This window comes from Nannobrachium achirus, assembly GCF_963921795.1.
Source record: "Nannobrachium achirus genome assembly, chromosome: 5".
Lineage (NCBI taxonomy): Eukaryota > Metazoa > Chordata > Actinopteri > Myctophiformes > Myctophidae > Nannobrachium > Nannobrachium achirus.
The window spans coordinates 32073693-32101607 of NC_137814.1; the positions used below are offsets into that span (position 1 = coordinate 32073693).

Here is a 27915-nt window from a genome sequence, read left to right on the forward strand (position 1 = left end):
CTAGAATTCTTACAGATTGTTTTAGTTCTAAAAATAAAGTGATATATTTAAAAAGATTTTCCAACTTTTTAAATATATATTAAATTTGTTGTTAACTAGACTAGAGGGTTTAAGACATGGTTAACTATATTTCACAATACAATCTCTCTGCTCTCTCCTCTTCTCCAGGTAAATGTGAAGAAAGCCTAGCCACCCCTCTACCCTACAGCTCTTTCAGCGCCTCAACATTGTATGGTGGAAGCTATGGAGCCGGTTATGCCAAACTCAACAGGAGGGGAGGTATTTATCTGTTGTTTTCATACTGTGTACATGTGTGTCACACACTTCCTGCTATTTGCTGCTATTTGTATGTGTATGTGTATGTGTATGTGTATGTGTATGTTTATGTGTATGTGTATGTGTATGTGTATGTGTATGTGTATGTGTATGTGTATGTGTATGTGTATGTGTATGTGTAGGCCTATGTGTACAGTATGTGTATGTGTATGTGTACCGGTATGTGTATGTGTACAGTATGCGTATGTGTATGTGTACTATGTGTATGTGTATGTGTATGTGTATGTGTATGTGTATGTGTATGTGTATGTGTATGTGTATATGTATGTGTATGTATTGATTTGTATTTTTTTTATTGATTTGTGGGCTATACACTAAATGAGTGAATATTTTAGCAGTGAATTGGAATGCACCCTGACGAAACTTCGTTATCATTGAAAGTAGCAGATCTACAAGCTCACAACATGTACTGTAAAGCCATTACATGTTGTGAGCTTGTAGATTTTCTACTTTAGGTGCCCGCCTCCCGGTGGCCCGGCTTGAGCTAATGCATAAAGGCCAAAAAGATCAAATCTACAAACTAACAACCTTATATGTTCCCTCATGCATCTCTTTAAAGTTTAAAACGCATCTTAAATTTAAATCATGAGTACTATACTGTTGTGGATTGAACTATTCAACTGTGTGACAGTGTGGTAGAGAGATGCAGCAGGCAGAGGAGATAGGGTAGCAGAAATGACATGGGCCAAACATCTTGCCTCCATTTGTACATGTACTACATCTTGTGTTAAAGTTCTATAACATAACTGTAAAAGGCCCCCCAAAATCCCCCCTAAAAAAATTATTTTGGTTTGTTGCTGAAAACAGATTGTTCTCTCAAAGCTATGGGGTCCAACACCAACGAAAAAAATTGATATGATATATCATGTGATATGTCCACTATATCCAATAAATATGCCAACAAATGTTGGATAAGTTGATCAAATGTAATAGATAATAGAAACAAATTATCATTATATAAACATACCGGTAAATCTATATTATTTATGATATTAAGTCAGTGAGTGGACAGGTGGTTTAGTAATAGCTTAGTAATCCAATTACAACTCCAGAGGCAGCTCCACAAATCACGTTCAACCCAGATTTGACTTTAAAAAGGCTCAAATTCGTTCTCCTGCTATACCAATACCATGTGGAACGCCTTAAAGGAGTGTAAATCACTAACTTCCTTCAAAATCGGTCTGAAAAGTCACCTACAGACGACTGCTACTCGAAACTTGTAATAGACTTAGCCCATACTTACCTCCTCTTTTCCACAGTAAATATCTTCTATTTCTTTTTATTTTACTTTCCTTTTCTTTTCCTTTTTTCTTTTGTTATTGATACGCATAGTACTGTGTTCTATCCGTCTGTCTTTCAATGTTATATGAGACATACATGAATCCAGAATGCACTGATGATTGTGCTGTCAAACGATGAAACTATATGGAATCTATGAAAAGGTTGTGGTTGCTTCATCTCTCTCTAAACTAAAGGGTCTTTTTACAGGTTCCTGTGTAAATAAGCCGAAAAGCTTACTAGGATCTCCTTTTAGTTGACCATGTACCAGTGATTTGTACTGTCATGAAACTGTACTTTTTCCTATGCAACCTTCTAATAAATTATTCAATCAATCAATCAATCAATCAATCAATAAATCAATCAATCAATCAATCAATCAATCAATCAATCAATCAATCAATCAATCAAGTAATATTGAACATTTGAAATACTCCAGTAAAGTAAAAGTACCTAAAATTTTACTCAAGGTACAGTACTTGAGTAGATGTACTTAATGACTTTCCCCCATGTCCAGGTGCTGGGGGCTGGTCGCCCTTGGACATGGACCGTTTCCAGTGGCTACAGGTGGACCTGGGCTCCAGGAAGCAGGTGGTGGCCGTGGCAACACAGGGCCGATACAGCAGCACTGATTGGACAAGCCAGTACCGTCTGCTTTACAGCGACACGGGCAGGAACTGGAGGCCTTATCTGCAGGACGGAAACATCTGGGTATTTATGACGTCATCTGAATCTGATCTAATCTAATCTAATCTACTGTAATCACATCTGAAGTATATATAATAAATAAAGCAACAAGCCCCATGAGGCTGTGCTTTGCAGAGAATGTAAAACAGCTAAGCAGAGCAGAGTGCCTATACAGCCCCCGTAGCTGTTTTAAAATCATTGTAAGCCATGGCCTCACATGGCTCATTACTTTCAGTTAAATTAACTCTTACTCCGGAAATATAAATATTTAGTAACCTAAATATGTCAACATGAAAATCATGAACGAACTGAATTTGTTACCACCGCATACTGACTCTTCTGGTGCGTTTTTCTTTAAAAACATTGGTAAGTTGTTCTAAAAAAACACAACAAACAACGACAAGCGAAGCGTCACACTCAGAATGACATGATCAATGTTTATTTTATTTTATTTCTCCGCATGCCTTAAGTTACAACAAAAATGTTTCTGCTATCAAGCCTTTATCAGTGTGACACACTCCTACAGATTTTGGCCGAAAATCACACAAAGCCTACACAGTATCTCTAAAGTCATGTCATCAACATGGATCTGTCCCATTTCCCATATTCCCTCATGATTCGCTACGATTGCATTCTAAAGTTTGTGTATGCGACGTGACGGTCACTTATCTCCCGATTAGGGAGTCTTACTGGTATCTATAAGAAAATTGTCCCTGACTGCCTTTTGCATTGTAAAACCGTGTAGGCCTACATAGGTAGGATGCAAGTGAACCACAAAGAGCGCTCTTCTTTCCCAGAAATCTTAGCAAATGCAAAATTGTGAATGGTTATACAGCCATTGAATGGTACGGTGAATAGTGTAGACACACTATATGTTTATAGAGTGTTTTACAACTCCTCAGCCAATCAGAATTAAGCACCGAAACTATCTTTACAATGCGGGACTATGTAGAGATATTTCTAACATGATACACATTTCTTTTGTTATTTTTCAGTCTTTTCAAGGGAACACCAACAGTGAGAGTGTGGTGCGCTATGAGCTGCAACAAACCATCCTAGCCCGTTACCTTCGCTTTATACCCCTGGAGTGGAGCGAGGAGGGACGCATTGGCCTTCGAGTGGAAATATATGGATGCTCATACTGTGAGTTGATGCATTGCTGTAGGTGTAGAGTTTTCATCTTTGATTTATACTTCCCAGGCGCCAGTGTCAGTGCGCGACACAACGCATAATCATATAACTAAGGCTTTATAAATTCAGACGTTGAGCGTGTCTGTTGGTGTGATCAGGGAATATGTGAGCTATTGTTGGTTAATGTGCTAAACTGGTTGGATCTTGTCCAAGCACATATTCACTTTGGGCATTTGGTTTTATCCTGAATGCATTGGAATAAGCTGTACTGTAGTTCCTTGTACACACACTGAACATTGCAGGCAAACAATGGAAAGGAGTACAAGAGTTAAAAGCCAGGCTTTATGTAAAGGCTATTGAAGACTGACTGAGGCAAGGCATTAACAACATGCAATACACTGCAAGGCTCTGCACTTATAGTTAGGTTTGTTTTGCAGTACCAGTTAACAATCTGAAGATGTATTTATTTATTAGCAATGATAGAAAATGTAAATGAAGGGAAGCATACAGTATATCAATAGCATAAAGGATTGACCGTTAATTGATCACTCCACATGCTTGCAGAGCACACAATGAAATATAAGAAGATTATTTCTACAGAAACGACGCAAACCATGCGCAGACAGTTCCAAATATACCCAGAGCATATCTAAAAGAATGCAGCACAGAGGATGCACAATTAGTCAAATAAAATTAGATCCAATTAAAATAAAACCACTCAAAACAAGGATATTTTAAGAAATATTTTAAAGGGCGACAGCGATTTCACTAGCCATTCCAAAGCTTTGCTGTAGCTTTAAAGGTAACACTCTTTTTTCCCTGCTCCAGGGTCAGATGTGATCAGTTTCGATGGTCACAGTGTCATCTCCTACAAGTTCAAGAGTAAGAAAATGAAGATCAAGAAGGACGTAATATCGTTGAAGTTCAGGACCACGGCTGGAGATGGAGTGCTGGTCAATGGCGAAGGCCAGCAGGGAGATTACATTTCCTTGGAGCTCCGCAGGGCACGACTGCAGCTCAGCATCAATCTGGGTACTGTAGTTTGTTTACAGTGATTCTCAAACATTTTCAGGTGAAGGACACCCACTTTAGTTTTTGTCGCCACAATTTAGTCGTCGTGCCAATTAATTCCTCCCACACATGTTTGTGTGTCGTCGCTGTTGTTGTATCCTACTGACTCTGAGGAGCCCCCATCGGGAGGACGTAGAGCCTTCCCTCCCACAAACTTAGACAATCAAAGCCGGATACACTGCGGTGGATTCGGACCGCCAGCCTCAACGGTGGTGGTGGGCAGGCACTTGACTATTTGGTCGCAGACCCCAATTTGAAAAGATATGTTGAGGGTATCCCCATATGATTTGTGTTGTTAAAAACGATTTTTCAAGATTGTTTTCACAGCGGGTGGAAAGTATAAAATAGGGTTACTTAAAATGGTTTTGGTCCCCAGACCGCACTTTGAGAACCACTGTAGTAAAATAATTACACTTCTGTTTTGGCTCTTTAGTGGCTGGGTTACAACTCAGATACAGCCAGTAGTTTCAGTGTTCTTTCAATTCTTTACCCCAGGTAACAAGGGCGTGTGATGCTGCTTGTGAGTGAGCTTATTTCCATTTTGTTACGCAGCGCTTAAACGGTGCAACTGATAGTGTTCGTTTACGGTTTTCACTATGAGCTTAGTCTTGCTATTACTTGCATATATAAAAATAGATACAACAAGGACAGCATAGCTCAGCTACAATCTGGGTAAGCTCATTATTGTGGGTTAGCTTAGACAGCAGAAAGTAACATGGAATAGATACGTTAAAGAACTACATTTCTCTAGAGCAGGGTGTCGCACTAACTGGCTGGAGTGAGATGTGTTACTGTTACATACAGTATGCCAAAAATAAGTATTAGGATTCTGCACAGATAATAACATTCGTGATCATGAATATTAAAGGTAGGGTAAGAGATATTTGTGAATGTCCTTGATGATACGGTGAGCTTTGACTGCGCACCGCTTCTTGTGCAGTTCCTGAAGGGAGGAGAAGAGCTCACTTCCCATTCTGTGCTCTGCCGTCTGCTCCACCCTCCGTTGGGATTTCCGTTCGTGGACGTTGCCGTTCCCATACCAGGTGGTGACGCAGCCTAACATAACGCTTTCAATGGAGCTGTTGTAGAACAGCCTGAGGATGTGAAACCATAGTGTAAAGTTATACAATAAACTACTATGCAGCAACCTTTATCTTGTCACCATTTTTAAAAATTGTTTTTTTCCTGACCTTTGATTTACTATCTGGTCTCCAGGCAGCAACCAATACGGATCCATCCAGGGTCACACCTCCGTCACCAGTGGCAGCCTGCTGGACGATGATCACTGGCACGATGTCATCATAGAGCGTTACCGCAGAAATGTGAACTTCACCTTGGACCACCACACCCAGCAGTTCAGGACTAACGGAGAGTTTGACCACCTGGATCTCGACTATGAGGTGAAGACACAATTAATGAAAAAAGTATAGTTATGCAATAAGAACGGTGAGGATCAACTTATTGCTAAGTGTTTTAGGAATTATTTTGCATCTGGTGCTGTGGTAACACAACAATATAACTTTAACAACTGATGCAAAACAGCCAGCAAAGACCTGGACAAACAGGAGTAGTATTGCAAAGTACTGCAAAATGTATGCAATGTAGCAGAAATGACAAGTAGACCAAAAAGCCAGGGTCCAGTGTAAAAGTCATATGGCAATCGTTAAATGTTATACAGCATAATCGGGCATATACTGGGCACACAGTTTAGCCAAGATACAGCATGACAAGATAGTGCAAAATGAATATTGATTGTATGAGTAATACTGCACTACAGCTACAGCTAGTCAGAGCCATGCCACACGTTACAGGCAAGGGTGACGTGGCTACACAATACTGCATGAACAATGGCAATGATAGATGAAGTTACTGCACAGGCAAACCATAACTCACTGCCACAATCTCTTAATCTAGCAAATGGAAACAGGTAGAATACTCTCAGGCTGATGTTAAGGCTGATCCATTGGCTTCCTGAAGGACACCATGTTTTATTGATTCTGGATCCAGTGTTTCTCTGATGTGGGGCAAAAGATAGCAACAGTAGTACACAGAGATAATAGCACAGACTCATCAGCAACTCTGATCAAACCGGAACATCGCATCAACAAGGACCGATAACTCTGTCCCATTGATGTTTTTATTTGCAGTGGTCTGAGAGAATAACATTTGAGACCAAAATGTCTCCTTACAATACATATCACCTCATTTATTTGGAGGGATTCTCCTGTGCCCTGAGAAGCACCTGATAATAACATCAGGGTGAGACGACAAAATATCTTTATTAATATTTGGTGACATCTTACCAATCCAGCAGCAAAGTGCAGCTACTCACAAATAGTTATACAGTATTCCAATTCAATTCAATTCAATTCAATTCAATTCAATTCAATTCAATTCAATTCAATTCAATTCAATTATTCAATTCAATTCAGTGTATTATAGTGCCAAATAAAACAAGTTGTCCCAAGACACTTTTTGAATAGAGCAGATACCCAGTGCTTCCCCCTTGACCAAGTATTTGGTAACAGTGGCAAGGAAAAACGTCTCCATACACCATAAAGAACTCCCCATATTCCCTATAAGATACTGTACAGTTTATACTGTAGGCTATACTGTCTACATGGTGTTTGGTATGGTACTGTATGTGCCAAAGTTGCACCATATCCAACTAGGTGTAGAATGTGCATTTACAGAGTCTATTTACTACTGATCCATTGCCCATAGGACCATTGCAGCAGGCAGTGTACAGCTCAGTACAAGTTGGCTCTGTAGAAATGCTGCACTGCATCATAGTCAGCTCTACTGCAGTGTTTGTCAATTTGTTTTGATTGGAATCGTTTCGACCTTCTCCATGAAGGTTAAGAAATAAAGCATAAACTGAGTATATACTTTATCAGAGACAGAGCAAAGTTCAACAAAGTGTCAGGCAACAAAACAATAACACTCAGTGGAATGCACAGAGCCAGGCACAGTGCCATTATCTCGGGTTTATTGTCTGTAATCATGGTTCTGCTCCCCATGGTGAATACACAATGAGAAGATAAAAGCAAACTGGGTTTCTAACATCATGAAATAAAACAATACACAGTGTGAGGATAATGCGGACCCTGAACCAAGTCCCTCAGGTGTTGATTGCTGAAGAAGTAGAGTGTGGTGGTGTGTCCTGGTTTTAAACAATGCACTCCAGTTTCAGCCTGAGTGGTTCAGGGTCAACAGATTGTTGACAGTTTGAGGTGATTTGAGCATTTTTCTTTTAAAGCCATTAATTACATGCTGTAGCTGAGTCCAGGCGTTTTCAAAACATTTCTTTCTTTCTTTCTTTCTTTCTTTCTTTCTTTCTTTCTTTCTTTCTTTCTTTCTTTCTGTGTGCTGCAAAATAATACAAACACATCTGAGTTCAAACACTAATCTCATACCCAGGCCATACCGGCTTACAGAATGCTGGTCTATAATGTGTGTTGTCTTAGATTGGTCATTGTAACACAATTAGGCAGAGGCTATAAAAACAATACACTATTTCTCAAAAATATAGGTTTCTCAACAATATACCGGTATGTATGTAGATGCAAGGGCATTCATAATATTCTGCAACAAAAATCTGAAACTTGGAATAGCATAATGCTAAAGCATAATACTACAGTGCAATGTGTAGTACGCCTGCAGCGAGGCTAGTAACCTCAATTCCTTAAAAAATGCTGAACATTAAGACGGAGCTGTTTGTAAGTGTTTCACTGCAAGTTCATTTAAGTGTCAAGTCATTAGAGACAAGTCCTCACAGAAGAAGGCTGTCCTCTGGTGTATCTTTAACAGTGCTTGTGTGCGACCAAGTGTAGACATACCGTATACACATTTTTACAGTCTATGGGTTTGTCGCTCTGACGTCACGCTCTGATGTCTGATGGGATGGGACCCACAAATGGGTCCCATCCCACTGTTTGGGAAACAGTGCCTCAGAACACATATGTCAAATAAGTGTGATCATTTGTTTGTGCCACACAGATTAATTTCGGAGGCCTGCCGGTGTCAGCAAAGCCCAGCTCCGGGGGACGAGATAACTTTGTGGGCTGCATGGAAGGAATCACATACAACGGAGACAACATCACCAGCCTGATCCGCAGGAAGAGAGTGGACACCTCCAGCTTTGTAAGACACTGTCTCTGCCTGCCTCTCTGTCTGTCTAAACTCTATGCTGTAGGTATAAAGCAAGGGTTCAATTTGCCCAATTATTTTATTTTTTTACAAAGGGGGGCCACACGTCAGTCCGACGTCTCATTACTCTGACTACGTGGCTACGAGAGGGTTAGGGATAGGGTTAGTAATGGAGAGTCGGACGAACACAACATCGGAACAATATCACACCCAATCAAACCCTGTATAACACATTTGTGGATCACACAGTGTGGATCGACAGACCAGGAAGCTAAAGTTTAGTATTCTACCACTTTTTCGAGTCACGTGTTCAAATACTGGATTCTGATTGGCTAAATTCCGGAGGTTATCAGAGGACAACTGCCGCAAAGTTGTGTGTCCGAGATCAATGCGCCTCAGTGTACATCCGGGGACTTCAGGAGGTCCTTTCCCCCAACCAACAAATGACGGTGGCAACGGTCCTATGTTTACTAACGTGCATGCTATAGTCGCCGATTTATTTGGATCCAATGCAATCCGCCAACTTTAAAGCCCCTTTTCTCTGAACCTATGCCTTTCTGGAAGCGAACAGCCTCTATTTACGGCCGGAACGGTACTTCTAACTGACGTTAGCTTAGCTGTAAGCTAGACGCATGGATTAGTATGGAGTTGGCGCCATCTGTTGGTGAGTAGAAGATGTTGTTTGTGGAACTATCTGCTGTCTCGCGGAAGTTTTATAGGCAATAATGATTGTAACTTAAGATCCTTGCAAGTTACAACTATGTGTTTTCTTTCATGTATACGGGAAAAAGTGGTAGAAAAGCTATTTACCACTCGGGGTCGGACATTATGCTCTCATAATGTCCTGAGTGATGGTGTTATCGGACTCGGCTGCGCCTCGTCCGATAACACCATCACTGCGGACATTATGAGAGCATAATGTCCTCTCACTCGGGGTAAATTGCTTACTTCATTGGCCTAAGAGTTGCACACAAGTCCTGTATACTGGCACAGTTGTGCTGGCTCTGCTGCCTCGCAATCTATTAGGAGAATGTGATTAGTTACAAAAGGCAGCACCTTCCACTCAATTAACCCTGGCACTGGTGTGTCACTAACTCTAACCATAACCCTGACTGCAGGCTTATCCATGTAATGAGATGTCTTATGGGCAGTCCCCATCTCCACCTATGGCAGCGGCCAAATCACACACCCCTACAGTATAATCATCACCATCCGTTTTTCAGGCAAATACTTCACAGAATGCAAAGAATAGACAGCATAGATGAAAGAGCATAGATCTTTCGCCACGGATGTGAGGAATCCCACTCACAAAACATTGATTATTAAGTGCTGCATAGTTTATATATTAAGCATAGAGCTTGCCCAACAGATGTATCATCAAGGGGAGGTTGAGGCCCTCTTAAGAGAAACAATTGCAATCTCGGTCGCCAACACAGTGCTGATGATGCGTGAAGCAGAAAGGCCTATGGATTTCCAGGCTTCGATATTGATTCCTAGTCTTCCAAGCTTCTTAGCCTTCGCCACTTAATGGATTTACCAAGCGTATAGCTGGCTTGCTTTAGCCTCTGTCTGACAGAGTTCCTGGTGTTGTGTTGCAACTGCTTTCTGATCGGGATAGCTGGACGTGAGACAAGAATGCTGTCCAGTGGCTTTTTGTATGTTCTCTTTATTTAGCTCGCTTAGAAAGCTGAGAGGAAGACAGTGAAGGGAAGTGGGGACATGCTGGGCCCCTGATTCAGCCCGGGAAAAAGAGTTGGAGAGGCCCTCATTGGGTGCTATAGAGAGAGATCTCTCTCTATAGCGCTGCTGCTACTTTGCCATTTCAGATCATGACAAGTGACAAGCCACAAGCCAGTGGGCCAATTACATGAGTTATATTTCGTCATTGTTGGGTGGAAACCTTGTATGTACAAAACCGTTTGTTTTGTATTTATCATTTTAAAAATGATTTAAACTAGTGCGAGGCGTTGTGTGCTTGTAGATCTGCTGTTTTCACTATTTTTGTGCGACGGCCTTGTATGATGAAGCAGGGCTTTAAGCTTTGCTTTGCGAAAAGAATTACAAATTTGAAACTTGGAGATACACCGACAGTGAGGATGGGCGGCCGGGAATGAACCGGCCGTTCGGGAGTTGTCCCGCTTTTCCCAATGGCCAGCACGTCCCTGCAGTGAAGGGAAGTGGGGAGGGGGGGTTTGTGTGTGCTGGATTACACAGAGATCATGTACGGTATTATGTGTATTGTCTCTTATGCTCCCCTGTTGCAAAGCTGCTGTTTATTGATTGAACAATAAACAGCTTATGCTGCAGGCCTGATCTCTCATGAGGCGGACACACTACCTCTATTTTGGAACATTGCGGCACATTTTTGGAGATGTTTTACAACAGGGGTCTTCAACATGGGATCCGGGACCCCTAGGGGGTCCTCAGAGTTACTACAGGGGGTCCTCCAAATCTGTGTGTCCATATTCTGAGAACTTAGGCCAAAAATAGCAGATCTACAAGCTCACAACGCCTCGCAGTGTGAGGTGTTGTGAGCTTGTAGATCGGCTATTTTCGGCAAAAAGGTTTGGTGTGGAGGGGGGAAAGAGCAGACTAAGAACAGTGAAAGGTCAGGTTTATGAAGTATTGACGGTTCAAGTGGTTAAATGTCTGAAAACACAAATTGACATGAATCCAAAATACACAAAGATGATTGTGCTGTCAGACGATGAAACTATATGGAATCTATGAGAAGGTTGTGGGGGTCCCTGCTTCATCTCTCCCTCAACTAAGGGGTCCTTGGCCTGAAAACGTTGAAGACCCCTGAATTAGGTTTTAAAAATCTCTACTGAGTCTGCTCCTCGAATATGGGGTGGGGTTTTCCATATTTTAGAGGCAAAGAACCAGCAAGACTCTGGATTTATTTCAAATGTCCTTGTGAATATTTAATAAACCTGCTGTATGGATGTCAGTTGAAAGAGTGGAACATAACATTATAGAGATTGTGACATATAGGAGGCTGCCAAGCCATTCAAAATGATGTGGTCTCTCTCTCTCTTGATTTTGTCTTCCGTGACTATTCGTGAGGATATTGCTTGTCATGACAAGACTGTGTATAATAAAGGCATGGCAAAGCCTCCCAGCATCCCCTTTTGGAAGCATACGCTTTTCAACTCAAGGAATGCATTCAAAGAAACAAAAAGGCCTTTTCAATGATCAGCAATGATGAAAAAAATAAAACAAATCAAAATCAAAATGTCAAACTGTTTCCCAAAAGAATACAAGGCAATGCATTCAGTTTTTGGAATGCATATCTCATCCCTGTTCAATTCAACCCAATAGAGCATCGCAGCGGAAGTGGATTCCTGGGGTCACTTAATATTCACCATTCATTTTCGCCATAGACTTTTACAAAAATATTTATAACAATTATGTTAAGCCTCGAACCAAGCCATCCAGGATGGAGGTGAATCATGACCATATAACCTTTTTTTCTATGAAAAGAACATTTTGAAAATCGCTAAACAAAGGGTAGTTATTAAATGTAGTATATCAAATAATGTAATATTAAAATATGTTTTCACATAGGATCATGATTCACCTCCATCCTGGATGGCTTGGTTCGAGGCTTAACATAATTGTTATAAATATATTTGTAAAAGTCTATGGCGAAAATGAATGGGGAATATTAAGTGACCCCAGGAATCCACTTCCGCTGCAACGCTCTATTACTGCATGTACTCTCCCCCCCCCCCCCCCCCCCTCCCCCCCCCCCCCCCTCCCCCTCCTCTCGCACGACTTTCTTGTGTCTCTACTTACTGGCCTATTGAGAACGTTCAGAACTAAATGCAAAAATGACCTAAAGTAAGTTTTGACCGTTATGTGCATCTGTCTTCAAATCACTTGCACACGCAATTTGTCAATCAATCAATCAATCAATCAATCAATCAATCAATCAATCAATCAATCAATCTAACTTAGGCCTAACTTCCATTTCTGTATTTCCCCGCATCTCAGCGTAACCTGACGTTCTCCTGTGCCGAGTCTCAGTCCTTTCCCGTCTTCTTCAACTCGTCGTCCTTCCTGCGGCTGCCGGGACAGGGAGACAGTGACACGCTGTCCGTCAGTCTGTTCTTCCGCACGTGGAATCCCAGCGGCCTGCTGATGTACACGGCCCTGGCAGACGGAGTGGTGGAAGTGGGTCTGACGGATGGCAAGGTGACGGTCTACATAAACGTCACGCAGACCAAGAACACACGCATCGATATCTCCTCAGGTGAGTATTAGTGGTAGCAGCAGCAGCAGCAAAAGATCAGAGAATAGAAATAGCACAGTAGGCACAATATGTAAAATAGACACATACTGGTATAATCAATAGTAATAATAGTATTAATTCTAATAGTAGTACTACTTTTTAGAAGTAGCAGTAGTAATAAGTTTGTGTGTGAGGGCTGGCTCATGGTAGCTGTCAAAGTACAGCATCTTGCAATCGGCCTGGTGTACAAGATACACTAAACCACTAAGACACCCATGTACCTGACAAAATACTTCCAAAACGTCAAGGATGTTGACAATTACAACACCAGAGGCAGCTCCACAAATCACGTCTAACCCAGATTTGGCTCAAACAAAGGGTTAAATTCGTTCTTCTGCTATGCCGCAATGTTGAATGCCCTACTGACTGTTTTAAAGGAGTGTAAATCCCTACCTTCCTTTAAACCGCTCTGAAAAGTCACTTACAGTTGGCTTTAACCCCAAACTGGTAAAAAAAAAAGTCAAATTCTAACCATGACCTTTCTACTGTAAATACCATTTATTTTTTATTTTGTTTTACGACTCATGTCTACGTCTTATGATGATCTTTTTTTGCATAGTACTGTGTTTTATTTGTCTGTCATTCAATGTTGTATGAGTTTAAAAAAAGGAGCCCAATTTAAACAAAACAAAAAAGTTCTTTTGTGGTGTTCCCTGCAGTTTATTGGGCCATAAAAGTGTCAAATCTATGTGCTCGTTAGTGCTCTATCTAATCAATGAATGCATCAGAGACAGCCATCACTTTGATGTCTGTCAGAGGGGGGAGGGGGGGGGGGGACTGTGTTTTTATACACACAGACCAGAAATCGTACATAGTTTCTCTTTAAGTTATAGGCTAACTGTTTGTCCCCCCAGGCACCAGTTTGAATGACGGCCAGTGGCACAGTGTACATCTCAGTGCCTTGGAGAACTACGCCATGTTAACTATTGATGGAGACGAGGCGTCCACCGTCCGAACGGCCATCCCAATCCAGATCAGGACTGGCGGGACGTACTATTTTGGAGGTAAGGTTATCATGCATTCCAGGCCGAGGGCCTCCTTCTCTCCATTGGCCCAACGATCAAAATGTCAAACTGTATCTAAAATAGCTGATCTACAAGCTCTACAAGATCTAATATTTTCTACAAAATATTTTGAAATTGGGAAGATAGGGACAAACAATTAGGGAAGACAATAGGGATTTCAGGGTTAAAGTGGTTAAAACTAGTTACCATAATTGATCATAATTTATTCCTCAATAAAATAATTGGATGACAAACTATAAGCGTACAAAGCCAGATGGTCTGATAGTGAATTTCTTAGGGATGACATAGTTATACAATGTCATACAATATATATATTTTATAACACTCTCACACCTTGCATACAGTATTTTCAAGACAGGCCAATAACTCTTTTAAATAATTCTTACAAACTATTAGCAGTAATTATTATAGGAATTTCGTTTTGGACAGAAATTCAGTGTAATGTTAAAATAGCTCATTCAATTTCTTTATCATCATATTCTATTCTATTCTATTGCAATTTTTAAAGCCCCATTCTTCATTGAGCGATGCTGTTGTATGCTGAAAATAGCACATCTACTAGCATCGCAACATGTTTTGAGCCTGTAATAGCTGTGCTTTTTTTCTCCCAGCATGCAACAATGGCATTCAACAAATAAATCAGGGGAAGAGATCCAGTAGAACTAAGACAAGTCATTTTGGCAGCCAAATCCAGCCTGAATCAGATCTGTGTCACATCCAGATTGGAATCCGATTGGTTTAAATGGTCACATGGTCATATGGAACCAATCAGATTCCAATCTGGATGTGACGCGTACAGATCTGATACAGGCTGGATTTGGCAGTGTAAATGGAACTTTAGTGCACGTGGGTGTCTCACTACAAAAATAGCTGCTTATAGATCGTCTATTTCTGGCACACAGCTAAGTATAAATCAGGCAATACGAAGCCATCAATGCCTGCCAAAGACACTACATTATAATCCACTAAATCAAATGTAGATTTAGTTGACTAAAGGTCTTTACACACCGGGGGTGAATTTGCGAAGCAAATAATTCACCTTTTTTAAAAACCTCATAAAGCCAATGCAATTAAGCTTCCACACTGGCAAAGAATGTCCACGGAGCGAAAAAGCGTCTGTTATTTTTTCGCTCTGGTGTCGAATTTTGCGGACATTCGCAGGCGAACTGCTCTCTCTCTCTCTCTTAGTATCATAGCAAGCAAACTCTACCCTATTTCGAGAGAGAGAAAGAACATGGTTGAGAGACTATCCCTTTGCTTCGCTAATTCACCGCCGCACCGGTCTGTAATGACCATAAGACCAAAACTAAAATATTTCAGATTACTAAAATGTGACAAAAACTAAATGGAATTTTATTCAAAAGAGTGACTAAAACTATTATCGAACCTCTTTGTTAAAATGAACAATGTGACAGTGCATAACAGTGACTTTCGTATCCATGGTCTCTTCCCCAGGCTATTTCCTGCGTACAAACACGCCCCCACTGCAGCGGCCATTCCAGGGTTGCATGCAAATGATTCACGTGGATGACCAGCTAGCTGACCTCCGGGCCGTCGAGCAAGGCACCATCGGAACCTTTGAAAATGTCAGCTTGGACATGTGTGCCATCATAGACAGGTAGGAAGCGTTCTTAGCGTCAACATGGCTGACATTTTTGTAACACATGTTGAGTGTGTACTAAAACCCACTGTGGTGGGAAAGTATGTAAATAAGTAATCAAGCATAATCACGTATAGTACATCTATTGGAGCTTGCATGTGAGATAATGGCTATTATCCTGAGAGAATTGTTTATACTACACTGTACAACAACATTATTACACCACAATCCACAACACTTTTCCACAGCACTATACTGCACTATGCTAAGAGAAAAAGAAAAGAGAGAGAGAGAGATTGGGATTGGGATAGACAGAGGGACAAAGGGAGAGAGAAAGAGGGAGGGAGAAGATGTGATAGATTTTGCTGTTGAACACTGGGGAAATCATTGATTCATGAGTCTGGACGAGCTCGGTTGCTCACAGCCCACCACTCACTGTATCCATGCTGGGGTTCAAGTCCAGTCTGCACCACCACTGATCAAAGGCTTTGCATCGAGGAAGTCCTGTTCTGTTTGAAACCAGCTCAGCCGAGGCTCCTCTCAGGAGTTGTAAGGAATTAGAGGGTGTAGTAGACTACAGGATGTTTGGCACGGTTTAGCTACGATTGGCCAACTCTCGTAAACCTTAGAGATCAGGAGGGAAATGCCCCCGTTGGAGTTATAATTGTGAAGAATATAATAGGAGAATCCAATGTTGGGTTGCACAACATATTTTAATGTACTACTTTTTTAGTACTAGCGAAAAAAATGTGTTTTCACTGGATGGTCTTGAATGCAATGCCTATATATAAGCAACAACTTTCTTTTGTCTTTAAATATTTAGTTTTAGGGCAGTACAGGAGTGTAGAGAGACAGGAAATTGAGGCAGGTTAGGGTGAAGGGAAGATACAGGTCTTTAGCCAGACTTTAATCAGGGATGTTGCAGTTGTGTGGTCGATATCCTTCCCCTTACCCTTATATTATCCTTACTCTTTGTCGGGTCGATTATTAACAGCTAAAATGGCACGTCAGATGAGAGCTGAGAGTAAAGCTCTTTGAACTGTTACAGGAGCATTTTCTGTCTTACACAAGACCTTCCATGATAATGAGTGAGACGGAGCAGTCGTGACTCAAACAAATGAACAGATGCTTCAAATAAAACAGCTGATCAGCACCAAAACATTAAGTGCTGGAGAGCTGAGAGTTGATTAAACAGCCATACAGCGTTGTCTCGTGGTTGAACACACTCATCTGTAGGATTTATGATTGTTTGTGTTTATTATCTGGAATGACGACTGGCAAATGTGAGAATCTTTCAGATTCTACTACAGTTTGTTCAATCCTTCTCCAGTCATGTTGCTCCAGTCCAGTAATGTTGACTGGAGAAGGACGAGAGCTGAACAGTTTTATTAGATCAAGCAAATTGACATGTGAAAATGATGATGATCCCCAAGTATGTTTTAGATCATGGATGTGCAAATGAGTTTCATATAGGCGACTTGGAATTAGCAATTGTTTCTACATACTTTCTTTTAGAAGAAGGCTCAAGTGTGTGTGTGTGTGTGTGTGTGTGTGTGTGTGTGTGTGTGTGTGCGTGTGCGTGCGTGCGCGTGCGTGTGCGTGTGTGTGTGTGTGTGTGCGCGCGTGCATGTGTGCGCGCGCTTGTGTGTGTGTGTGTGTGTGTGTGTGTGTGTGTGTGTGTGTGTGTGTGTGTGTGTGTGTGTGTGTGTGTGTGTGTGTGTATACTAGGTGTGTCCCCAACCAATGTGAGCATGGCGGTTACTGTTCTCAGACCTGGGACTCTTTCACTTGCTACTGCAATGGCACAGGATACACAGGAGCCACCTGTCATACCCGTGAGTACACGTGCACACAGTACCCGACCAGAGTTGCCATGTCCGCTTATAAGTGACTTTGGGCTTGGTTTTCTGTAAAGTGCTTTTGAATTATTGGAATTTGCGGGATTTTGCTTGTTTCTTAAGTGTAGTTGCTTATTTGGGATTGTTACCTGGTGCTGTTTAAACAAGTAATTCTCAAACATTGTCATGGCAAGGATCCCCAAATGAATATTTAATTATCCCCATCGGAAAACATTTTGTGCCAGGAACCCCCGTACCAGATTTGTGTAAAAAATATTTAAAATGTTGCACTTTTCCCCCCCCTTTTTCCCCCCTATTTTTAAGAATAGCCGATCTACAAGCTCACAATGTGTCGCATGAACGCGACACGTTGTGAGCTTGTAGGTCGGCTAGTTTCAAATAGCTGATTTCTATAGGTTTAAAGTGCTCATTTAGTAGCTTCTTCTGGGCTTGTTTTCATAGACCTGGTTGCTTATTTCTATCTGGCAAGTGCAACACTGTACCCGACCCACCTGACCCTAACACCTGGCACTGGACGGCTTCCACATACATTGAGAATTGACCTCAAAGTCCTCCAACATGTATAAAGCTTGCCAATGTCCTAGCAGAGGACATTACCTTGTAGAGGTAGAAGAACTTGTAGCTTTTGAGGACATCAGAAACCAATTTGCCAGTCATTAACAAAATCAATTCTCCCTTAAACTGCTGGCCCAGCCTAACCTTTCTCATACCTTAAAACGAACCCTATACTTGATCCCTCACCCCATCCTCATCCTGTCCCACCATTTCCCTATGACATCCTGGCCATCACTCCAAGTGCCCCAGATACAGTACATGTGTTACTTGTTGACCTATTCTATGTTTACATAGACTTACAGTATACTGTTTGCTTGTCCACAAATGCTAATTGTGTCATTTAGATAGCATGTTGTTTAGGCAGATGAATGTTTACCTGTTATCCTAACAACTACTTTGTAGCACTTTGTTTATGGCTTTGCACTAATGTGTAACCATAAGCCTCACTAAAATATTTTCATAATTGTAACCCTAAATCTTAAAAAGGGGGGGGGGGAGCCTAAAGTATGTATAGTAAGACATGGTGCACAAAAACAGACACTGTTCGTCCTCGCTGAGCTGAATGTGTTGTGTCCTCTTGTAGCTGTGTATGAGCAGTCCTGTGAGGAATATAAACATCTGGGTAAGAGTTCAGGGAACTATTGGATTGATCCGGACGGCAGTGGACCCCTCGCTCCTTTCAGGGTCAACTGTGACATGACAGGTAAGGAAATGTTCCATTGGCTTTCCACATGACACCACCGCTCCTTTTTGGAACTGTGTTTATCTCTGTGAGACCCACTAGGACAGCACCATCCCATCTATATTGCACACCATTTTTGAATATCCCTGGTTGTCCAGGAAAAGAAAAGATGCAATGCATCCATATTTGAAGAAGGGAACTTTACAGGTAACTAAAAACATAAATGCAGCTTTTGGACTGCATGGCCCTCTCATACAGTAAGCTCACTGTCTGGAATCACAATGACTAAATACTTCTTAATGACCAGCACAAACGTCCATGAATGTTTCTGAAACAAGAATACTATTAATTGTCCCGAACAAAGCACATCCAGATCCACAGCTGTGCTGGTGGCTATAATTTGATGGTGCAGAATGCTTTGGATTTCCACAAAATAGCCCTTTCCCTTCAGGCATCATCAGCAATAAATGGAGTTGAATTAAATCAGCCAAGGTGGTACCACTTCCCAGGCCCCCTCCTCGCCATCCATCTGCAATACGGCATTCAGGCACCTGCACGCATCCATTTTATTCCAGACTTTAATATGCCTTCTTGGAGGCAGAATAGCTCCTACTGCAGCTCATCTCTTTTATTGGAGTTTGAATCAAGCTCAGGAGTCAGCAGTCAGTGCTGACTGTCGGTAATTGCTGCAAGGCCAGGACTTAACCTTCCAGAGCCGAGGGCTCAATGAAGTCAGCCTTTTACCTTTCATCTGTCTGTATTTTTTGCAAAGCGGTATTTCCTCTAGTGGACAACACGCTGAAGATCTGAGTCACGAGCAACTTGTCTCTATTTTAATCTGTGCATTTATCTTTCTACACACTCTATATGATCACTCTCTTTACTTCTATGTATAGACTATAGAGCAGGGTTCCCCAATAGGCGGCCCGCGGGCCATTTGCAGCCCGCGGGGGGCTACTGTCTGGCCCCCACCAACCCCAGTAATAATGGTGGTATAAGAGCAGCAACAACACTAGTATATCGTCGTTGTCGGGTGGAAATCTCGTATCTCCAAATTTGTACGTTCTTTCGCAAATCATACAAGGCCGTCGCACAAAAGTAGTGAAAACATTATTTTTAAAATAATAAATGCAAAACGAATGGTTTTTTGGACATACAAGATTTTCACCCGACAACGACAATATCTGAACTGTCGCAGTCGCTGGAGTAGCGGGAACGCCACTGTCGCCCCCTGCAATGTCGTGGCCCTCGGCTTGGTACCCTAGACAGCTCAAGTTGAAGACGATGTTGCTCCCCTGATGTGGTATGTTTTGTGATTTTCAGAAGACACTGTTTGGACCACAGTAAGGAACAACCTATCTCCTCAGACATCAGTGACCAGTGCTGACCAGGAGGGCAAGGCAGTGCTGCAGCTCAGCTACAATATGACTGCTGAACAGGTTTGGAGAAAATGTCAAAACACCTTTTGAATTTTAGCTTGATGTTTGTCACATACAAATCTGGAGTGTTAATTGAACTCTTTAGTGTGTAAAAACTTTTCTTTTCTTTAATCCAGTTTGGAATAATTATCACAATAATTGTTGTTTTAATAGTCTTCAGAGTTTTTAAAAGACTCAAGTCGCACAACGGTCTTGCATGGCCAAAGCTTGTACAGCTATTCTCACAGCGTGACACCGGCATATAATGGAGCATAAATTATGAAGTATAAAGGCCAAGGCTATTTTTGTCATATAATGACATGCCCAGAATAGGGATGCCAGGGTTTATATGCGGTTAATAATCTTTTATGTGTATGTTTATACCAGGTGTTGTCTATCACCAGCAGTGCAGAGTACTGTGAACAACAAATCGCCTACACCTGCCGTATGTCTCGCCTGCTCAACTCTCCAGGTAACATTACTGTCTGAATCTGTGAGCTGTATTTACAACACAATACAATCCTCACTGTTAAGTGTAAAAGTGGACTCATACACAATTAGTCTATAATGGTGAAAATATTTAGATTTTATGCTGCAGATGTTGTGTCATCCTCCAGTCAAAGATATGGGATTAATGTCAAAACGGTGATGTTATGGTATGCTACAAATAAAGAAATGCTAAATTGTTGAAACATGAAAAGAAGTAATAATATATTTAGTGTCGGTCATAGTATAGGCAATGTTTAAACCCTAAATAATTCATTTCTACATTAGTCTGAAATGGGGTTAGATCTACGTGTGGGAATGCTGGTACCGGTATGTCACCACCAGTCTAATGTGGATATAACATGCTTTATAAAATATTGTTATAGTGTTTCTACTGTACTCTGTGAGTTAGATGAACACAAGGATATTGCTGTATTTTGCAATACTGTAGATACTGAAGCAAATGGCTTTCATCTGCAGTCTGGTTGGAATTCTGACCCCGACATTCCCATTAGGCCCCTATGGCTATACCGGTATGTGTGTGTGTGTGTGTGTGTGTGTGTGTGTGTGTGTGTGTGTGTGTGTGTGTGTGTGTGTGTGTGTGTGTGTGTGTGTGTGTGTGTGTGTGTGTGTGTGTGTGTGTGTGTGTGTGTGTGTGTGTGTGTGTGTGTGTGTGTGTGTGTGTGTGTGTGTGTGTGTGTGTGTGTGTGTGCGCGCGCGCGCACGTGTGTTTGTGTGTGTTAGCCCCAGGTCTGGTCTGGGTCTCTCCAGTCTCCACCACACCATTCAGAATAGAATTTCTAATGTTTCTATACAGGCAGAAAGAGAAAGGATACAGAGAAGAAGTGTACATTTTCATCCCTATATACATTGTTCTTATTGACAACAGTTACCAGTACTTGTTCCAACTAACACAGCCTCCAATGCTTAGTTTCCATGTTCATTCAAATGTGTTCAAATGAAATGATTAGTTTAATTCAGATAGTCGTATAACATTGTTGGAGTGAATAACACGTTCGTGCAGGCTTCCTCATGTTGGCTCTTCACTTGAATGGCATCAGGTGTGGGTTTACAAAGACCTTCTGTGCCAAGTTCTGCCAACAGGCGGTGATAATTACAGATCATGCGACGACCTAAGGAATCAAACTTCACATATCAAGTTTCACATCAAAAGGTTAACAGTCAGCACATTGCAACACTGTAGACCACTATCCATCATTTCCTTGTATACTGTATGTCTATCCACTATATTAAAGAAAAGTAATGAGTAAATAAATTGAAGACAAAGGAAATTAATTGTCTGCATTTCATCAGCTTTTGTTTACTAAAATGTTTTATAGTAGCCTATGCATGGAAGTATACTAATAATAACAATAAAACAAGCGTTCATTTGATCCTGAAGATCAGATAACACAACTGTTTCTGCCTAAAGGCAGATCTGAGTTAGCTGACCGTTACATAAATCAAGGATCAACTTTAATGTCACAAGTTCACAGGTATTTTGAAGCAGAAAGGTGAGGGGGGACAGGGAGAGGAAGGAGAAAACAAACAAAAAACAGTAAAGAAATATATCAAAGAAAACCAAAAAGCCCAAGCTATATAGAGGCTACCCATAGCATGAAACCAGCAGATACCGTGAGGTTAAACATAAGGTGCAAAAGTGGTAACACATCAGTATGGACCTGAGATTAGAGATAGGGTGCAATAAAATAAAATAAAAACACAATCAATGCATAAACCTGAAAGTAGGAGATAGTGACTGTAGGTGTGGTAGACATACAGTAGAAACGTGTTCTTAAACTCTGTCATGCGCTGGTGTCGTGTTCCAAGAATAGCAGATCACAATCTGTTGCAATGCAACCCGTTGTGAGCTTGTAGATCAGCATTTCGGTACGCAACACCATTGTATGATGAAGTATAAATCAGGCTTTAATGGGCAGGTCCGACAATTGGTCATTATGGCACTGTAGCATGCCAAAGGCTACTGTGGGTCGCTACCTACACAATTAATGAGTAATATAAGTAATAAGCTTCTGAGCTTTATTGACCACACACATCCACATATCGGTGCACCAAATCTATGCTGTGGTTATGAGCAGCCTAAACCAACACAAAACAAAAAGCCTGGGTCCCCGAGGCTATGTGCAGCCCAGCCTTGCTGGTTGTGCTGCTTGCTGTGTGTTTTCAAAGTCCTGTATACATTTGCATCTTTGAGCCAGCTCTCTCTCTCTCTCTCTCTCTGCCTGTGTTTATGTCAGGGGTGTCAAACTCATTTTGGGGTGAGGGCCGCATTGGATGAAAGGCGACTTGATGAGGGCCGAACCAGTCGCGGATCGGATGGCATGCACACTCGCGCACATGTTCGCTCTGTTTTTCTTCCTGTCGTCTCAGCCACTGCTATAGCTAGCAGTATAGCAGTATATGATTTTACAAATTGTGTTCATTATTAAGTAAGATAGCTACTTTCATTATTGGTATTACAGTTGCAGTTAGGTACGAGAGATGCTATTTGTTTAAAGGAGTAGTTCATCCCCAAAATGTTTTTTTTTTTTTTTTCGCCATGGAGACTTGAGTTCAATAATATATTTTTATTGTATTTGTCGCATTACTAAGACAAAAATGTGATAATAGTACACTTCCCCCCATTGATTCCGGATGGGGACCCAAATGCATTTGGAATCAATAGGCATGCATTTATTGTAATCAAATTTCTGTTTTAGGAATGAGTCTCCATTGGCTCCATGGCATTTTGGGGGTGAACTACTCCTTTAAGAAGTGCCAATAAGAATAAACCATTTGATAATAGAATAATTCAATTCCTGATAGTCTCTGCTAGAATTTGTAAATGAATTATTCATAGCCAGACCCCCCACCCCATTCCTAGCAATGCTGTCATCTTCAGAGAGAGAGAGAGAGCTGGTCACTTAACATTCCAATCAATCAACTCAATCACTGCCAGCTGGTGGGAGAAACCTAGCCTGCATTAGTTAGGTTAATTCTTAAAACAATCATAACTCTTGACAGGAATGGGCTAGAGACTTACCTTTTTTTTCTAAATGCTGAATTTTTCTAAATGATTGGATCATCTTGCGGGCCGGATCCGGCCCGCGGGCCTTATGTTTGACATCCCTGGTTTATGTGATTGTGCCTTGAGCCCAGGTACAGCATGTTACTATAAAGATTAATCAATTGGAAAGGATGCTTAAGTGGCTCCGAGGAGGAGAGATTTATAACATATTAAAATGTGTAGGATCCACAGGATACAGTCCTATGTAACAAGGAGGTACCCACATATCTAGTCAATGACCTTTCTCAATTAATAGCTGCTTAGGTCCAGCTGCTATTTAGCACACGCACACACACGCAGACACACGCGCACGCACGCACGCACGCACGCACCTATTATAAAGTATAGAAATATATCAACATATAATTAAAAACAAGCAGTGAATACAATTGTTAGAAAATACACATACAGTACAATTACTATAAATAAAATTAAGATATTGTGTTGTAAACTTGTAATTATTAATTTGTGAATAATGGAAAAAAAATTTCATTGTATGAAATTGTCTGTAATCTCCCTGTCTCTTTCTCTCACTGCCTCTTGCTGAGCTCATTGAAGTGAAAGATAGCTGATCATAGGTCTATTTCTTGTTCTTTCTGCAGATGGTGTTCCATTCAGCTGGTGGGTAGGAAGAGCCAATGAGAGACATTCTTACTGGGGGGGTTCGGGGCCTGGCATACAGAAGTGTGCATGTGGCATCGAGCGCAACTGTACCAACCCCAAACACTACTGCAACTGTGATGCCGACCAGCGCCAGTGGTGCGTGTATTTTATTATTGCATTTACAATTTAGGCATTAAGCAGACACTCTTAATCCCGAGCGACTTACAATAAGCAAGGTAATACATTTATATAATAAGCTAGGTAATAATACATCAATACATCATCAAGAATACATCAAATTCATAGAAACTGAGCACCTAATCAGTAAAAAAAAAGGCTTTATATAAAAACCTAAAAAAAGAAATGCTATCTAGCTTTCATGTATGGTCATTGGGGGGTAGGCGGGTGCTACAGTAAGTACATTGGGCTTAGGTGGAGTCTGAAGAGGTGAGTATTCAGGCCACGGCAGTTTTTAGATTTAGTAAAATATGATATAACTGTACGTTTAAGATTCAATTCATGAAGACATTCACATCTTATTCAACCGGCTTGCTGCACACAGCGTAATAAAGTTACCCACTGTATTATCATGGCGGGAGAAAAATGTCATGGCCAATTCTCCATTATCCTATCAGGGTACACTCCTACCACAATGTCTGCCATAGGCTCCACTTATCTCTAAAACCCTTTGTAATATGCCAGCTGACGGCATCACGGTATTGTAGTTGATAGCAGGTGCAAACATGATATAGCTCATACTGCGCTGTGACAGATTCTTTTATTTAATTTTCTCTTTCAACTATATCTTGTTAGATTGCATAATCATTCTCCTTTCCTTCTACCCAACAGCCCTTTCACATGCATAAGAAATTCATAGTGCTAAGGCATAAAATTGTATTTACAGTCACAAAAGTGATTTTAATGAGAAATAGCAATTACAAGGTATTCAGCAGATGCTTTTATCCAGAGCGACTTACAAAGTGCAAGGTAGGAGTATACAGCATGAACCCATGACTAACAGGGTACGTGGGTTGAGTAAATAGAGTGCTAAGAAAAAAATACAGTATGCGCTACAAAGTGAATAGCATAGGAGGTAGACGTCAAACCTAGAATTTAATATTATAAATATAAGATAAATATCATCTAGTAAGTGCCACTGCTAAATAATGCAATGCGCACAGAATAAAACAGATAAATACTCAGCCACTTTACACAGTACACACGTTCAGCAATAAACTCAAGGTTATCTTATTAACATTTATCTTTCGATTCAGCCACCAGTTGTGTAGGTGTGGAAATTACCATGATTTCTTTACCGCACTTTCTCTCTCACTCTGCCTCTGTGTTGTGTGTTAAGGAGCACGCCCCCAGAGCTATACCCTTTCCACGGTGCATGCATTGGTACATCTACGTGACAATAACATCTCTTGAATTCTTAAATCTATATCTTCCTCCGTGTCATGTTTTCCTGTGCTCCCTCCCCTCCCCCGCCTTAAGATTCATCATCTCTCCTCCCCATCTGTCTCCTTCTCCCTTCCTCCGGTTTGGCCCTGCTTACCTTCCCTACCTACCCCCTCTAATGCTCTCTCTCTCTCTCTCTCTCTCTCTCTCTCTCTCTCTCTCTCTCTCTCTCTCTCTCTCACCCTCCCTCCCCCTCTCTCTCTCTCCCTCCCTCCCCCCCTCTCTCTCTCTACCAACCCTCTTCTCCGCCTCTCTCTTTCAGGAGGGAGGATGCAGGTCTGTTGGTATATAAAGACCATCTGCCCGTCACTCAGGTGGTGGTGGGGGACACCAGCAGGGCGGGCTCTGAGGCCAAAGTCACTGTGGGGCCACTCAGATGCCAGGGGGACCGTGAGTCACTGGACACGCACGCACTCACACATTGTACAGTATACTTACAGCACTGGTTGTTTTAGGGAGCTTTAACAACCGCTCCTGTTAAGCAACCATACATACATGGTACATACACATGCAAACAGACATACCTTAGGCATTAGGCAACAACAAAACAAACATTGACTTTCTCCCTCGCTACCTCTCACTCACACATACAAACACAGACACATGCACGAACTAACACACACGCACTCACGCACGCACACACACACACACACACGCACGCACGCACGCACGCACACACATGCACACACACGCACGCACGCACGCACGTTAACAGTTGACACAAATTTTGAGCCTCTCTCTCTCTCTCTCTTAATGACACTCACACACACTCAGACATTCTCTACTCCTCTACTCCTCTCTCATGTAAACACAGTCACACATACACGTAGGCTCGGCACACACAATATACTTGGAATTCAGGCCACAGGATAACATATCATGCTGAATAATTCATAATATCTATGAAACGGTAAAGTAAAGCATCTTTGAGGGTCGACTTTCAGCCCAGGGCCCTCACTAATGAAGGTAGCATTTCTGTCTACAGTTTGCTCTGTGCCTCAGAGGTGGGCTGTGGGTAGCTCGGAAATGTACCCTCTGATTATAAAGGATATTGAATCTGACTCGCTTGCTCACAAGGCACAGAATGGTGCACCTTGCCGATTTGAGTGAAATAGTTTTTTTTAAATAAGTGGAAGAAGTTTTTAAAATTGCCCTGTGCCTCTAGAGCAGGCAGGTCGACTGAATCTACTGAGCTTTCAAATATGATGGAATCAATAGCTAAACATCCCAGCCCAAATGTGTGGCTACATAAAGTGCTGAGTCTCTTATACTGAACACTGCGCCAGAGAAAACTCCCATTGGCGTCACCAACTCCCATTGTTAATGGTAACTGTTGTGTAGGTGGCTACTGGAATGCAGCGTCTTTCACCAGCCCGGCCGCCTACCTGCACTTCCCGTCCTTCAGAGGAGAGACCAGCGCTGATATCTCTTTCTACTTTAAGACCTCCTCCACTTATGGGGTGTTTCTGGAGAACTTGGGAACCACCGACTTCATACGCATTGAACTGAGAGGTAAGGGGGCAAGTGCCATGATGAGTTAAAACCATTGTGTGTGTGTGTGTGTGTGTGTGTGTGTGTGTGCGTGCGTGCGTGCGTGCGTGCGTGCGTGCGTGGCTGCGTGCGTGCGTGTGTGTGTAGGAGGGACACCTACTGGCAATAGAGCTCATTGCTCTGCCTCCTTGCTGTGAAGCCATTCCTACATACATACATACATACATACATACATACATACATACATACATACATACATACATACATACATACATACATTGCAATGAACCCTGACGATTTTGACCATGAATACAGAGTGCATACGGAATGTTTTCATAGGTTCATTCTTGAATGACTTGAATCTCTCTCTCTCTTCCTGTCTCTCAGCTGCCTCCGTTGTGTCCTTCTCGTTTGACGTGGGAAACGGAGCTGTGGAGCTCAGCGTTCGCTCGGCGGTGCCGCTCAACGACGACCAGTGGCATCGCGTGGAGGCGGAGAGGAACGTCAAGGAGGCGGGGCTATGGCTTGACGGAATGTACAGAGAGGTCCGCCCCGCCCCCCCACAGGGGCACACCAGGCTGGAGCTGTTCAGCCAGCTATATGTTGGTGAGAAACACACACAAATGTGGCTTTTAAGATACAAGAAATGTAAAAAGAAATGTTAAATATAAACAAAGCCTACTCTTGTGTTATTTTTTTATCCATATTAAATAAAACAACAA

General features: G+C 41.7%; 1 protein-coding gene across 1 annotated transcript in view; it reads left to right on the forward strand.

Moving 5' to 3' along the window:
• LOC308285002 (contactin-associated protein-like 2) overlaps positions 1–27915 on the forward strand; it is a gene marked incomplete at both ends in the record, with an annotated part of 48376 nt that overhangs the window by 12302 nt on the left and 8159 nt on the right. Inside the window, 17 exons of the mRNA XM_080725722.1 lie at positions 169–279; positions 2132–2325; positions 3297–3444; positions 4261–4464; positions 5719–5903; positions 8503–8646; positions 12649–12907; positions 13801–13950; positions 15427–15589; positions 17300–17406; positions 18569–18688; positions 19991–20106; positions 20473–20557; positions 24241–24397; positions 25965–26092; positions 27044–27214; positions 27581–27799. Of these exons, the coding sequence (XP_080581848.1) occupies positions 169–279; positions 2132–2325; positions 3297–3444; positions 4261–4464; positions 5719–5903; positions 8503–8646; positions 12649–12907; positions 13801–13950; positions 15427–15589; positions 17300–17406; positions 18569–18688; positions 19991–20106; positions 20473–20557; positions 24241–24397; positions 25965–26092; positions 27044–27214; positions 27581–27799 (2661 nt within the window). The remainder of the gene's footprint in view (positions 1–168; positions 280–2131; positions 2326–3296; positions 3445–4260; positions 4465–5718; positions 5904–8502; positions 8647–12648; positions 12908–13800; positions 13951–15426; positions 15590–17299; positions 17407–18568; positions 18689–19990; positions 20107–20472; positions 20558–24240; positions 24398–25964; positions 26093–27043; positions 27215–27580; positions 27800–27915) is intronic.